This window comes from Macrosteles quadrilineatus, unplaced genomic scaffold (assembly GCF_028750875.1).
Source record: "Macrosteles quadrilineatus isolate MER2022 unplaced genomic scaffold, UCM_ALF_1.0 Scaffold_3__2_contigs__length_128488019, whole genome shotgun sequence".
Classification (NCBI taxonomy): domain Eukaryota; kingdom Metazoa; phylum Arthropoda; class Insecta; order Hemiptera; family Cicadellidae; genus Macrosteles; species Macrosteles quadrilineatus.
Window position 1 is genome coordinate 31,477,945 of NW_026542596.1, and position 16,304 is coordinate 31,494,248.

Sequence of the window (16,304 nt, forward strand, 5' to 3'; positions counted from 1 at the left end):
TAGAGAATTTACCAATCAAGTCTCCGAGATGATCAACCCTTGTATCAGGAGATGAGAACAAAGCTTCCAAGTCGTCTCCTAGGTCCGGCCTCGCAAAGTCAGGGTCAGTCTCAGTTAGCCAGCTAGCAGCATGGCTGAGGGCGGGGGGAGGGGGAAGCGGAATGGCAAAACTTGAGTCTGAAAAGCACGCTGCCTCATCATGCCTGAAAACATAAACGGACCTTCATTGAAATAACAGATCAATGTAATTTTGAATTATAAAATCCAAATACAATTCTTGACAGTTTAATATTTCAAGTAGAACACAATGCTTGGATACAACATTTTCATTGATTTAAGCTGCAACATGTAATTTCATAAGATACTTCTGTTTTGAAACCTCCAAATCTGAATTCATAATTTGATATCCTGAATTCATTATCCAAAACAGGGTGAACTGATAAAAATTCTAACTTAAGTGGTTATCTGTATTATAATTAACAAAGGGCTTTTCTTAGGATGATAAATAAATTTCATTGCTAAAAAGAACAATTGCAGACAACAATTTCAATAACATATTTAAGCCTAGCAGGACATAGCTCAGAACTTAATAACGTCATATTTCATTCTTACCAATTATGTTTTTCATCATGATTATCTTTAGAATTGTTTGATACTTCTGTTATAGTTGGTTGGTTATTTAGTTCAAGAGATGGTGAAGTTTCAGGTCCTAATGTATCTGGCGATTCTTCAAAATCCATTTGTTATCTGCAACAAGTAAAAATATCTTCCTGAATCGTAACAAGAACAGCAATCAAGTAGTTTTTATTAAACATGCCGAGTAATGTTAACTTTATGTTACAGAGTGTCTTCTTTGGCCTAATCATGTTTCCTGTTAAGTTTAAAATAGGCCTACCGGTAATTCAATGGGCGTATCACAAGTCAGGGAAAGTAATTTTTGGTGGATGGTAACTTACTGTTGGTTAGTTCTGTCCTAGCTTCTATCCTCTTTATAAACTAATTTTTAAATGGATAGTACGCTTGGATTTAAGGTCAGCATTAGGCTAAAAAATAACATGCGAAAGTAATTTTCATCACTTCTTATTATAGTCCAGGCAAATTAGATCAAATATAGGGTGTGCTCCCCAAAAAATCGTCTAAAGCTGGAAAGTGTTTTAATACCTTTTGGGGGTCCCAAATAAGACTCCTGTGAGTTGGCGACGGATTCTGACGTCTGCTTAAGTTTTGGGAGTCGAAAAACTATGAACATTTTGCACTTTTTTCAGTTTTTCGCTTATAACTCCTAAATAACGAATCCTAAGGAAATTGTTGTTCATAGGTGTCTTTTAGTGCATTAAATTTTGCGTCGATTGATGTTAAATACGTCAAAATCAGCCGAGCCGTTTAGCCGCTGTAGCTTTTCAAAGTTGGGATATGTTCATAAACATGGCCAAAAGGTTGATTATTTGACCAGTTTTTGGCTTAAAACTCCTAAACGACGCATGCTATACAAAAATGCACCTGTAGTTAGTTTGGAAAACACAAAATTCTGCGTATAATGTTTTTTTTATTTATCAATAACGGCAATTGATTGTTACCTACTTTTTATGGACGCCATTTCATTGAAAAAAAGTATTAAAGTTAAAGTTGGGAAATTTTAATAAAATTGGTAACAACATAGATCCTGTCCTTAAATGGATTATGAATTATTAGATAGTGGTTTATTCCATGATGGCCATCCAGAGGGTTATCTAATAAGGTGTGAAGAGAGTAAGACCCCCTATGCAATTTTAAGTCTAATATTGTTGTCTGAGGTTCCGAAAATTCTAGGATTCATCCCAACCACCCATTATATACGATCTATCCCTGTATTCATCTTTCAGTTTTTGGCTTACATCTTCTAACGCATGCTATAGAAAAAATGTTCCTGTAGTTAGTTTGAAGAGCATAAACGTCTGCGTAGAATGTTTTCCAATTCATTAAGATCGGCTTCACCATTTAACCGCTATTGATTGTTAACACTAGATCAGATGCTTGTCAAGTTTAAAATCTTACCATTGAAATCTGGCAAACAACCAGCCTAATTACCAAAAACATAGGGGATATGGCAGTGAATCTATCCACTAGTGTGACGTCATGGATCGTGCCTATGAACAAGTAAGTGCTCATGAGATCAACATATTACTGTGGAGAGCTGTTTCCGAGATAGGGGAATCAATGATGTGGATCTAGCCCGATTGTTCGCTGGCAGGCCCATCACAGTGAATGCTACCCATCAAGTTAAGGTATATTGTGGGATCACCTCTTCAACATATTATCAGCAAGTTGACAATATAAACTCCACCGATACGGTGGGATCAAAAAGAAATTCATCAAATGGTTCCAGTGTCACGACCCATTTACTGAAAATAGTTCGCTCATGTCAATCAGCTCAGCAGTTATCCCATATGATAGCATCAACGCGAGATATGTATAAAGCATAATGGAAAGGCACAGCTTGCAAGAAAATCGTAAATAGGCAAGCCTATAATGACCATAAACTGTGCAGAATAAAAGGAAGTGGTGAAATTAATCGCGAGCTGTGATGGCAACAGCAAAGGTTAAAGAAGAATCTGCCCCCTCAGTCAACACGTGATATTCCACATTAAATCCAAGCCTCAATTTGAATCATACTTTGGATTACAAATAGGTCCGTACCCACTAGCGCAGTTTGATGAAGAAAGCGTGATGTAGAAGAGTCGAAAATCTAACTATTCATGTAGCCTAAAACTACTCATGCTGTTTACTCCAATCAATGTGGATCTCACTGTGTTCTAATGGGTTACAACGCTTGGCGAAGTTGCAGAAGCAGGTTGGCCCTATAGCAGGTTGGGAGCAGAAAATATCCAAATCAAGTGAGGGTTGGTCTCTTCTAGAGGACACTTTCAACTAATTTTGACTTTGATTCTAATAAAAGGGGCTGCTCATCCACCAATCCTTTAGAGCTCATTTAAAATTGTACTTAATTCAGAGAGATAGGTATGGAAAATTAACGTCAATGGGTTAACTCCCATCACTACGGCTAATCCATCGGTTCGTAAAGAACTTCTCAACTCCGTCTACCTATCTCGACCATCGTGTACATGTTAAAAAGGTTAACATTTTCTCGCTCCATATGAAATGCAGGGATATAATGCACTACTGTCTGAAAGACTTGCAAGGGGCACGATTATCTCAATTCGATATCTGACGAAAAAGATGGTACCGAATGTCACCATTTGTGGCAAGACCATTAAGAGCAAAGAATGAATCCTTATTCTTAAGATTCCAATGTAAGTAATAAGTAGAAAAGTTATATGGTAAAATCTACAAAAAATCCCAATAGTTTTTTTTTAATAGGCTAAATACATAGTAAAACTATGTACATCCGTCCCATTATCATCTTTCGTTTATTAAGCTAAAAAATAACATTTTTGCTATATTTAATAAAATCTTTCTCGTTGTAATATCTTATTATATATTAGAATCGCTTAACATCATTCGGGAGTGTCCAGAGATGGGATCGTATAAATGGGAGCTTAGGACGAATCCTAGAATTTTTGTAACCCCCTCAACAATATTAGATTTAAAATTGCATAGGGGGTCTTGCTACCCTTCCCTTCACACATTCTTGGATAAACCTCTGGATGATAACCATGAAATAAACCACTATCTAGTCATTCATAATCATAATTCTACGCAAAATTTGTGTTTTTCAAATTAACTACAGGCACATTTTTGTATAGCATGCGTCGTTTAGGAGTTGTAAGTCGAAAACTGGTCAAATAATCAACCTTTTGGCCATGTTGATGAAAATATCCCAACTTTGAAAAGCTACAGCGGCTAAACGGCTCGGCCGATTTTGACGTATTTAACATCAATCGACGCAGAATTTAATGCACTAAAAGACACCTTCGAACAACATTTTCCTTAGGATTCGTTATTTAGGAGTTATAATCGAAAAACTGAAAAAAGTGCAAAGTTTTCATAGTTTTTCGACTTCCAAAACTTAAGCAGACGTCAGAATCCGTCTCAAACTCACAGGAGTCTTATTTGGGACCCCCAAAAGGTATTAAAACACTTTCCAGCTTTAGATGATTTTTTGGGGAGCATATGTCTAATTTGCCTGGGCTATTACTGAAAGTAACTATTTTAGATATCAGCTGATTTGGAAGAAAGTAGTTCTTTCCCAAGCTCTAATTTAGAACAAGGGAAAAACGATCAGCTGATTTTCCCTCGCTCTCAATTAGTTCTCCATTTATTGACTATGCGCGCTAGTGTTTTGTTAGTTGTTTTAATGATTTAAATCAGTTGTTTTTATTGCACAATCTAAATCTATACAGAACACGTATTAGTTTGTATTGCTGTATTTTAGCATAGTGCATGTTTGAAATTGCTCAAAGTATGTCTAACATTACTGATGATTTGATTAAAACAGCTTCAGAGGTAACTAATCACCTTCCACCAGATAAATCACGGGAAAGATAAGAAGAGGAATATAGAAAGCTTAGAAGCTAGTAGTACAAAATATTAAGTCAATTAAAGTATGTGACAAAGTATTTATTAATATATTTATCCAAACAATCTACAATCATATAAAACCATATAATATGTACGTTGTGAAGTGTATTTTCAATGATAAAGAATAGTCTAAAACTATATTAATACTGCTGAGACATGTTATTCTGAATGTGTGTATTTGCGTCATGATGAAAAGTATCGTTCATAACTCGTACCGAAAGCTATTTTTTGGCACTTGCTCCATTATTCCCGTTCTTGGCTTTGCCTCGTACGTGAAAGTAACTCTCACATGCTCGGCTTAGCCTCGAACGTGAAATTTGGTTTTCCTGTGCTCGGCTTTGCCTCACACTTGAAACTTGAGCGCGCGTCGGAAAATGCCACTCTCGGTCCTAGTAATGAAATATACTATTCATACTACAGTTCGGGTCTATCATGGTAATTTTAACCCCTTCGCTTAAAAATTGTGTGAAGCGGCGGCGAATGGCCGTCCGCTATTAAAACCTGTTTGTGCGGAGTTAGTTCCTCACAAATCCAATAGATCGCATAGCCTATGCTTCTTGTTCTACAATTTTACGGCTTTCTTTTGGTTATATTTTCGTCCTCTTTGTCCAGTCCAATTGGCAAAAAAACAGAAGTTGAAATGTTGCAACTTAGCAGTTGACGACGTCTACACTGGTTTCACAGCTGATACGTTGTTGTATTTACTTTGACGATATGAACCTTCTGTTGCAGTCTTGTTTTACTTTATTATTTTATTGAAAAGTGTACGGTAGTTATCTTATAAAATAAGTGATAGAATTTACTTAGACATAAGACATAAGACATAAGACATGTTTATTTCCAGTAGACATATTACAAATGTATTGGAAGAGTCAAACATTTTTCATGCAGAGCAGTTGTCAAATTAAGAAATAAGTTACAAAGTGTCTTAGTGTCAGTTTTCATCAGTATTTTACTTATTCGTTGCTATAATGACTGAGTTATTAAGGCTATTAACTTAGGCATAACTAATTATTAGCCTAGGGTTGGAGTAATGATGATGATTTGGATCAATCTAAGGCCTGGTTCACACGAGCGACTTATCTAGGCGACTAGGCTGTGACTAGGTAAACCCGACTGGGTAGCGGACCACAGGATACTCCGGTTCACACGAGCGACATGTCCACGGACTAGATGAAGATATCGATATCAAAACCACTCGGATCCATCACTGTTGAACAATGAGAACAATGGGTAGAATGCGAGCTGAAGCGCGACTACCCGATCGCTCGTGTGAACTCTTCAACGATGTACCAATTCGTAACCATTATCAATTATTGTGTTAGGCCTAGGCCTTTAGAAAGTAACCAGTTGTTGCTTGAACAGCCTTCTTGCAGCTATGCTAGGCCTATGACCTTTCCAGATGCCCAACTGTCCAATATGATTCAGATTTGCCTAGTAGGCCTGAAATATTTTAGATTAGAATGTATCTTCTCCATAACGTGATGAAGAATTGCATAAATCAGTTCAGTTTCTTAATGGGTTATACCCAATGATGAAATGAGCGCGCCTTCTCTCTCGCCTACACCGAGTGAGGAAGCTGACGACCCTGGTTTCCCTTAAGTAGGCCTACTCTTTTAGCGAATTTCCCATATAGGAAATAAGCTATTACCGTAGTACTCATGGTAAGACCTGGACCCGGGACCGATTTACTTTTTCGTTTTGAGGTCCCTAGAGACCAAAAACACCGTCCGTTTAAATTCATATATATATATTTATATATGTGTCCGTTAGCGCGATAACTCGAGCAAAAATCATCCGATTTTGATAAAATTTGGTACAAACCTGTAAACCTACGTTTATTCGAATGAGTTCGCGAACCAGCATGATCGGACTATGGGAACAGGGGTTTATGGGGGTTTTATGGGGCAAAAATTGGGTTTTCCCATTTTTCACCCTAAAAACTTAAAATTTAGCATTTTCTTTCCAAAACCATTTTGTAGAGCTTAAAAAAACAAATAATTTAGTATATTGAAGAGTTATTATGCGCTTAATGGTCACGGAGGAAATTCCAAAAAACTGTAAATTTAAAATTCCCATGTTATTCTTATGGAGAATAAGTAAACTGTTGTAGTTTGCTTGTTAATGATCACATTTTGATCAAATTTGGAAAATGCATTCATTTCATACTAAACTACTAACATTTTACAAAAAAACACCTTTTTACCCTCCCTGTTGTAGCAAACCTAAGTACTCGTGAAACTAATTCTATTTAAATAGGGAATAAATGTGATATTTTTAAGGATACATTTTAGTATAAATCCAATCAGGCAAATGGAAATTCGCTTAGTCTGCAGGTTTCCTGCGGCGGGGGTATTTTTTTTTTTTTCCTAGGACGCTAGGCACGAGCCTGGGATTGTTTTTTACATTACTTCAGGCTAGACCTAGGGGTTGCAGCATTATCATTTAGATAAAATTCATTGGTGATTTGGCAGGATTTGAACCCGGGACCCTCTTAGACTGATGTCCCGAGCTCTAACTACTAGCCCACCTTGCTCCCCCACCCAAGGGCCTATAAATAATACAGATAGTGCCAGGCATAGGCCTAGATATGACCCCTCCAAATGTCCAATTTGATTCAGATATGCCTAGTAGGCCTGAATTATTTGACCAGCTTGCATCTTCAAGCGTGCCTGCTCTCTCGCCTACACCGAGTGAGGAAGCTGACGACCCTAACTTCCCTGACCCTGGCCTAAAAGTAAACCTGTTAGGGGCAGGTCTAGAGGAAAAGGTAGGTCTAGAGGCGAAAATCCTATTTCACTACCATCTAAGCCTACTAAAAAGTCCAAAACTCAGACTAGTAATGAGACAGCTCCACCAAAAAAGAAGAAAAAGGAGGGTTGGCAGTGGACCACTAGCATTAGCATAGAAAATAATAATTAATAAAATCCCTTTTACTGGTTGTCCAGGTGTTAGGGCAAGTTTGGATAGAAGTTTAGGCTCAGCTCCCTCTGAGCTAGACGTTTATGCGTTTCTTGAGAATTACTTTTGGCAACATTTCGCAACAGAGACTATATTGGCCTTAGAATGGTTTGACACAACTGCAGATGAGATGGCTTGTTTTTATACGCTTTGTGTCCTTATGTCGTTAGTAAAAAAACCATACAGTCCTACTGGTTGCCTAATGCTGTAACTGAGACCCCTTATTTCGTAAGCAGATGTCTGGAAGTGGATAGGCCTACCGTTCTAAATTTAAGATCTATACTGAAGCTGAAGTAAAAGAAAATGAACCAGTTGAAGAAGGAAGTGGGGATTCTGCACAGGAGGAAAAGCTGTTACTGAGTGAGGCGATAGTCGTTGAAATGACAAAAGATTTGGCAGGAAAAGGACATACTCTGATAATTGATAATTGGAATTTCTCACCTCTTCTCTTCTATTGGCTTAAACAAAATAGGTTTTAATGTAATTGGAACAGCTAACTAGTAGAGATCAAACATGCCAGAGAGCTTCAAAGAGGGTAAACTTAATTTGCGCGACGACTATAAGACAGCCTATAGCCACGATATGATAGCAGTAAGGTGGCAGGAGAAGAAGCAAATTTGCATTTTGTCCACCTTTCACCAAAAAGCTGACAAAAGATCAACTGGAAAGAAAGACAGAGTTACCCAAGTAATTATAACAAAGCCAGAACCAGTGATCTTCTACAATGGTTCAATGGGTGGAATTGACCGTGAGGATCAGCAATTAGCGTCGTTTCCTAGTATGAGAAGGTATGCTAAGGGATATTTTATATTAAAAAGATATTTAATATTATATTAAAAAGATATTTTATTACATAATGGACATTGGCCTTTTTAGCTCCTATATGTAAGTGTTCAAAAAATTAACCAAGAAAAACTGGGGTTCAGTGAGTTTAAGGAGAGATTTGTCAAGCAGATGTTTGAGTTACGACAACTGCCACCGTACAATCGAAGAGGACGGTCATCTAACACAGAAACTTCTCTGAGACTCCAGGGTGCAACTTGGGGACATTTTCCTAGGCATACTCCTCCAAATGACATCAAACAAACACCTTCAAGAAGATGCAAGGTGTGTAGTGCCCAGGGAAAGCGCAGTGACAGCCACTGGGAGTGTGAGCTCAGTGTGTGAGTGTTTCAAGGCACACCAAAATGAACTTTGATTGACATTTGGTGAGTTTTTATAAGTGTCATTTAGCCTACAGTAAGTTATTATAAGACCTTAGACCAGTTCCAGAAGATATATGAGTCCTAAGTAGCTAAAAATTACCAATAAAATAGTTTTTTTTAATTTTTAATTTTAATTAAATAAGGTATGGTTAAAAACTATAGGTAACTTAGGCCTACTTATATTTTTTAATACTTAGGCTACCATATTTTGAATCTACATTTAATTTTGAATAGGGCTAAGAAAATAATAACATACTTATTAATAGTAAATGTTGTCAGAACAAAATTTAAGTCAGAAATAAAAACTACCCACAACAAATTTGTTTGTTTTGGCCTAAAAACAAAAAAAATTTGTATTTTTATGTATTTTTTTTTATGTTATGTTTAGGCCTATGTTTTGTTTTATGTTATTTTTTTTGTTTATGTATTTTTTTAGGCGGGTAAAAAAAACCATACCTAAGCGAATGGGTTAAACTAAATAGATAGGCCTAGTGAAGGCTTTTAAATGTAAAAATATGGCCTTTCCTTTCCAAAGGTCTACAAAAAATTAGAATTTTGGTTCGGCCATAGTTAACATAGCTAGAATGGAAATGTGTATTTAGGCTAAAGTTAAACAGTGTAACCTGAAGCTGGCTCTTGAAATATTTGCCTACTTATAATGTGTAAAGAGGATAGTGAAGCACACTGTAAGCCCCTTTTTATTCAATTAAAAATATTGACCACCATTAACTTATATATTTATCCATCAATTACTATTGTTTACTTTTAAGAATAGCTTTAAATACAAAATGAGAAATGAAGTGCACAGTATTAGTACCAGAAACTGCAAAAAGATTGATCTGCCTCAGGTACGGTTAGAAAAAACAAGATCAGGACATGTTGTGATGGGTATCAGGCTGTTTTAAATAAATTGCCTCTGGCTGTGACAGATTTAGACTTTAAGAATTTTAAGAAAAGGCTGTTTTTATTTATAGTAAACAATCCGCTCTACCGTATCGAAGATTTTTTGTAGCATGTCTGATAAGTCAATAAAAAATATTTAAAATAGGATGTAACTGTGATTTAGATATAAGTTGCACGAATTTTTAATTTATAACTGTAAAATTTTAAATCTCTTGCCATGGTCTGTAACTTTTGTATTTATTTGCTCGTGGCTCAATTTCAATGTTAACTCTTGTATTATATTGACCGTATTAACTGAATTCCTTGTTATTTATATATTTATACATTTATTTACCCAAGACTGAATACGAGATGTATTTACCAACAATTTGACCTGTCTATGCATTACATATGTAAAAATGATGAATAAATGTCTTAAGCCCTAAGGAAGTGAATATTCAGAGCCTGTTGATTAATTCCCATTTAAAAATATTATTAAAATACTAAATTCGGAAAACCCCCTTTAATGTGTCATTTTTACTGAGTAAGTTACCTACTGTTTCATTACGATATTTTTTGCAATAATTGAGAGATAGGCCACTTCTTAATGAAAGTAACACTAACACACTTACTTAGTTGATCTTTTATTGTGGGTAATGTTGTTCGACGAGCGTCGAAGTCGAAGACTGTAAAAATATTAGCCAGCTACAGATAATAACTAAGCTGTTAGAAGTTATGTTTGACGACACACTGCTACTAAACTAAAATAAAATGCTAAAATAATCTCCAACTTCGATAATCTAACCTATAAACCAGAAGCAGAAAAAGGGCAGTGAGTGAACTAACTGAGGAGAGTGAACTGGAGAAAAGAAGTTTGCAGTATAGAACAGCTGGCCATTTGGCATGAAGAAAATTTACTAAAAAGTGATGCTGAAAGCTATTAGCATTGACTTTATATCTATGTGTAGATATATAGTCAATGCTATTAAAAAACATCAGATATCTCCGAGTCATTGTTTATGTAAACTAATATCTTGTATTCAAAATTGTATGTTTAGACATGGATAAAACATAGTCCCTTGTCACGGCCACCTTTAACTTCAGGCCGCGGTCTGGCAGAATTGGCAACGTCGCAAGTGGTGTTGTTTAGTGACAGACGTACCATAAGATAACATGGCAGACAGGTGACATCACCTTATTAATTTGCACTTAATTGATTTAAATTTATGAACATAAATTTATTAAAAAATTTAAAATAAAACATACAGAATTAAAAACAAAAAAATATGAATAAAAAATCCTATATCTGTTTATTTTAAGCGGAGTCAATATATTGTCATAGTCCAGTAACCAATATTTCGTAAATACACAAATACCATTAGCTGCTTCGAAACAAAACAGCTGTTACAACACCACTTGCGACGTTGCCACTTCGAAGGCCGTGGCTTGGAGTTAAAGGCGGCCGTGCCCTTAGTAGATTTCCCATCCTTATGGAACAGCTGAAGCCAATTTTATTGTTAGTTCTATCCAGTTTTCTGTAGATTTCATGTTTTGTTTACAATTTGTTTCTTGTTATTTCAGTAATTTAAAACCTCGTTTAACAAAAATAAAACTATCTAATCATAAACAATAACTCCTTCACTAGCTATATAACAAAACAGTGAGGCACAAATAATGAGAAACTAACCCTAAAATAATATTAACAAATTGTAAACAAAACATGACATCTACAGAAAACCGGACAGAACTAACAATACAATTGGCTTCAGCTGTTGCATAAGGATGGGAAATCTAATGATATAGACCATAGACTCTGAATGCGCAATTCACATGGATAGGCCTACCATGGATTAATCAATGATTTTTTGAGATATCTCATCTGTGTGAGTACCAAGAATAAGATCTAAACGTCATGTTTTTGGTTACTTAATTTAGTCTGCTTAACTAACCGTCTCGTGCAAGTTATTTAGGCTCCTTAAAATGGCAACCATACGAAAGTCATAAGTTCTTTATTCCAAAATAATACATTTTAATGGAAAAGTCATTACAATAAACAATAGTGAAAACTGGACATTTCTTGATCAAGGTATGTACAAGGACTACTAACAATTTGGATTTTTGTTAAATCGTTAATCTAACAGGAATGAGTGACTACATGCACAGCCGCCTTTAACTCCAGGCCGCGGCCTTTGAAGTGGCAACGTTGCAAGAAGGGTTGGACAATGCAGTTGTCTGCTTGCAATATTGAGCGGAGCCAGCATATTCAATGTCAATGATATATTTGGTTCGCATTTTAAATATATCAATATTAATCATAATATTAATCATTTAAATATATCATTTATTTTTTTTGTTGCCTATTGGCAGTAGGTATCCAAAGTCAATCATAAGTCAGGATTAAGTGAATGAATCGTCTACTTGTAGGAACCGTTTTCTACTCGTATGTTTCATCTGGTTCTCATAAATTAAATGTCTACTTGCAGTATCCAATGCCAATGATATATTTGGTTCGCGTAAATGGAATGCCTATTTACAGATTCTAAAGTCAATAGTACGTATGGTTCACGTAGACGGATTGTTTACTTGTAGTATCCAAATTCAATGGTACATGTATATGAATAGTCTACTTGCAGTATCCTAAATCAATGGTCCATTTATTTTGTTCACATAAATAAAATGCCTAATTGCAGTATCCGAAGTCAATGGTAGGCTTAGGCCTCCTTCTGCTTCACTTATATGGGATGTCTATTTGCAATATTCAAAGTCAATGATACGTCGGGTTCACGTCAACGAATTGTTAATTGCAGTATCGAAACAATGAGTGTTATATTTGGTTCACATTAGTGGAATTCCTATTTGTAGACTGCAAATAGGAATTGCAGTACATATTCAAAGTCTACATTAATGGCGCGTCTTGCTCACATAAAATGCTGTAAAAGCTATATAACTTAGGTATAGTTGTATTTTAGCAGTTAAAAGTAAGAAATATATCGTCAACCACTTTCAAAATTTCCCTTTTGTGCAATAAAATTTATCAATACGACTATTTTATTGTCTAAGTTACACCATTTAGTCTTAAACCTTACCTGCAAACCAAGTGGTTGTGATTTCATTTCGTAAAATGATTTTGTATTTTTCGCTACAAGTACAATTTTTACAAATTTACTTGCAAATCAAGGGCGGTGTGATTTTTGTTGGTATGATTATGTTGTAGTGTTTTTTTTTAATGACCTTGTTTTATCTTCTCCTTCTCCAAGCAACATAGACTTTGGCCTAATTAGTTGACTATTCATTTCTGTTAAAAAGAACAGAACTATTTTACAATTAAATATAAACGGCATGATTTTAATCACTCAATATAGAACTGATTGTTAATCAATTCGTATTACATGCAATAGACTAAATATGCTCTTTAGTATTCATCCGATTTTTTTCTTTTGTACTGTATTTATAATGTGGTAGATTTGTTGACTAACATATGTCGAGGCTCTTGTTTACTTGTTAGTGTTTACTTGCAAATAATGTCATGGCGACCAATTAACCCATAAGGTCCATGTTAAATTTCTAAAAGTTTGCATTCATGTAGGGAAAAGTCCTATGGTCCGATTTGTACCATTTCAGATTTATACCTTCCCATGGTTGGGTACTATGACTGTGTTAAATTTCGTGCAGATCGCTTTAGCCGTTCAGGAGGAGTATTTGTAAAACAAAAGCAGGAGTGTAGTATAAGAGCTTCGCTCGCTCCGCTCAGTAAATCTATGATCATAAATTTAAATCAATAAAGTGCAAATTAATGAGCTGATGTCACCTCCTGTCTGCCATGTTATCTTATGGGACGTCTGACTGACACTAACCAACCCTACTTGCGACGTTACCAATTCTACCAGGCCACGGCCTGAATAACCACACAACCCACGGCCGCCTTTAACTACCATAACCCCTGTGAATCAAACTTTAAAATTATAGCCTACAACCAGTAATTTGTATTTTATTAGTATAAAATAATTCATACTCTACGGGTACCCTTACCCTATGTCTTTAATGAAAATGATAATCATTTTTTGTGCGTTTGCGTTTAAGCTAAAGCCACGATTACTAGAAAAATACATTTTCTAGTAATCGTGGCTAAAGCTAAGCATGTACGTAGGCATTGTCAATACACAGGTAAACGCACCAGTAGCTGACAGTATAAGAAACTATACGCACTTAATAATCCGTGGTTTTGAATAAATAGGAACTAAAGAGATATTACGGGTTTTATGTGATTCTAAATTTAGTGTAGTTTTCAAATTTGTCATACAAAAAGGGTTTTTTTAAAAATATATTTTATAACATTTTTAAACTTAATTCAACCTTTGTACGTGTTCCAGTGGCTGACAGTGAAAAAAGTGCTTGTACCAGTAGCTGACTGGCAGTTGTCCCAGTAGCTGACACTGGAACTATAAATGTACTATATACTATAACTTATAGCTGCTAAACCTAAGTGTTTTATAATTTTTAAGACGAATAAAATCTAACTTAATGATTAAATTATAAGATCATGTAAAACGTTATTAAGAAAATTTATTTTACATATTTTAAAATAAAAAATATTTACATTAAAAAATATATATATTTAAAAAAAAATATATATATTCTTAAAAAAATTTATATATTAAAAAAAATTTTAAGATAATTTGGCTTATTAATTAAAAAATTAAAATGTGTGAAATAGCATGCAAATTTCGATGGGTAAAACCAATTTAATATTGTGCAAGTAGCAAATATCCCCTGTCAGCTAGTGGAACTTGTGTGGCTTTTGTGTACCAAAGCCTGACATTGATATAATTTTAAATCCAAAACCCCTAACACCCCAATTTTATCATGAAATTGTCAACAAAGGTATAATTGATAAAAATAATGAGCCTAATCATCAATACTATTTAAGAAATTTAGCGAAATGACTAAAAAACCAAACTTATCTTCTTAACAATTTCATTAAGGGAAATGTGTACAGACAGACCACAGACAGGGTCGCTTTCAAACCACCACCATTCAGCGAGTATGGGCTAAATTTCACTGATATGTTTGTAAACAAATCAAGAATAAACATATGTTCTTCTAACAATGCAATCATGTGTACATCTTTTTAAGAGACCACATTATAATGTAAAGAAACTCAAACTGTCAGCTTCTGGAGCACTGTCAGCTACTGGTGCATTTACCTTATTTACCCTTACACAATATAGCCTACAATTTATTTTACCTACGACCGTTTTTTAAAGTAGCCATTTCAGTCCAGTTCTTAGAATTGAAAAGTTTCACTTTACAGCTGTTTACTTTCATATCCGCATAGTTTCATTTCATATCCGCATAGTTTTCTCATATCCACACAGGTAACGGACCAATGAGGTTCAAGTATTGAGAGAAAAGAATTAAAATTGTAATGCTTCGAACGTCAACTAATCAGCTGATCAGTTGACCAATTTAATTGTTGATCAGACTTGTTCATGTTGATACTCGCGTATTCTTAATTAAGTTGGTGGAAGTCCAAAAATAAATGAAATATTTGCCGAATTGTACCTGATACAATATTATTTATGGTAAGAATGCTGCTAGCAATGCAATATTTAACGAAGTTTAACAAACACGTAATTACAGGAAATCAGCTGATTATACAGCAAGTCGTTGCATCACTTTCAGTGGCAATGACAATACACGAAAACATAACCTCTCTAAAAAGTTATCAGTAGTTATTGTTAGTAATTAAATCCAGATTGATAGTAATTAAAAAACGGTCGTAGGTAAAGTAGTGTACGCAACTCGCGTTAATAATCTTTACGACACTCGTAGAAGTTTTTAAGGCACTCGCCAAGGCTCGTGCCTTAAATTTTCTACTCGTGTCGTAAAGACTCACTTAACGCAATCGTTGCGTAAACTACTATTTTATAACGCATTACGAATGATTTGTGGTGTGGTGCAATAATAGAATAGCAGTTAGCACTAGCTCTAGCAGTCAGTCAGTCTCAGTCACAGTCAGTAGCAGCACTAGCAGCAGTAGCAGTACAGTACCGTACTCCGTGCCCGTACCGTACCACTACCAGGCACCAGCACCAGCCAGCCAGCTAGAGATGTGCCAAGAAGTTACTTGGGCGAAACAGCTGCAGCTAGTTCCAAGGTCGCCATGGAACTCGTTCCAAAAGAAGTTCCAGCTGCAGCTGGTTTTGCCCGCTGCAGCTGGTTTTCCCGCTGCAGCGGAGCTATGGCTGTAGTGGAACGAGGCAGAAGGGCGGATGAACAAAATCTCAGTTTATTCCCATAATTTGAGACGGATTAGTTTAAGCTGTTCTTGAATTAGAATATTGTTTCAAATAATGCAAAATAGCGACTGTAAAGAAATCAATATCATGTTTTGGAAATGTAGTACAAGTAATTCATTATTTTAGTTTGTCTATCTAGGGTCTAAAAATAATACGTGACAAGGCCGGTATAAATTATTTTAGAGGTTCTTTATATTATGCATTTATTCATATTACACATTTTTTTATTGTTAAAATCATATTATTCAAACACCACTTACCCTAACTCTTAATATAAAATTCTAAAGTTAATAGCGAAAAAATCCTGAATTAAGTTAAACACAAACAATTATTACGGTACTGATTACTCAGGAAGAGATAATTAAATTTGCATATATTATGAGCACGACTTAACTGAGACTGATGTACTTTTATTTAATTCCTGCCTGAAAAAATTAAA

At 35.2% G+C, this 16,304-nt stretch overlaps 2 protein-coding genes across 2 annotated transcripts in view; one reads left to right on the forward strand and one right to left on the reverse strand.

Annotated features, from left to right (window-relative positions):
• The window catches only part of LOC128990384 (uncharacterized), a 55,589-nt gene extending 45,188 nt beyond the window's left edge, over positions 1-10,401 (reverse strand). The window contains exons 1-3 of the mRNA XM_054412731.1: positions 10,199-10,401; positions 613-747; positions 13-203 (exon numbers count right to left, since the gene is read on the reverse strand). Of these exons, the coding sequence (XP_054268706.1) occupies positions 13-203; positions 613-740 (319 nt within the window). The 5' untranslated portion in view covers positions 741-747; positions 10,199-10,401. The remainder of the gene's footprint in view (positions 1-12; positions 204-612; positions 748-10,198) is intronic.
• A 1,231-nt stretch (positions 10,402-11,632) lies between these two features.
• LOC128988446 (deoxyribodipyrimidine photo-lyase) overlaps positions 11,633-16,304 on the forward strand; it is a 57,354-nt gene continuing 52,682 nt past the window's right edge. The window contains exon 1 of the mRNA XM_054409735.1: positions 11,633-11,652. The gene's annotated coding sequence lies outside the window, so the exon portion shown is untranslated. The remainder of the gene's footprint in view (positions 11,653-16,304) is intronic.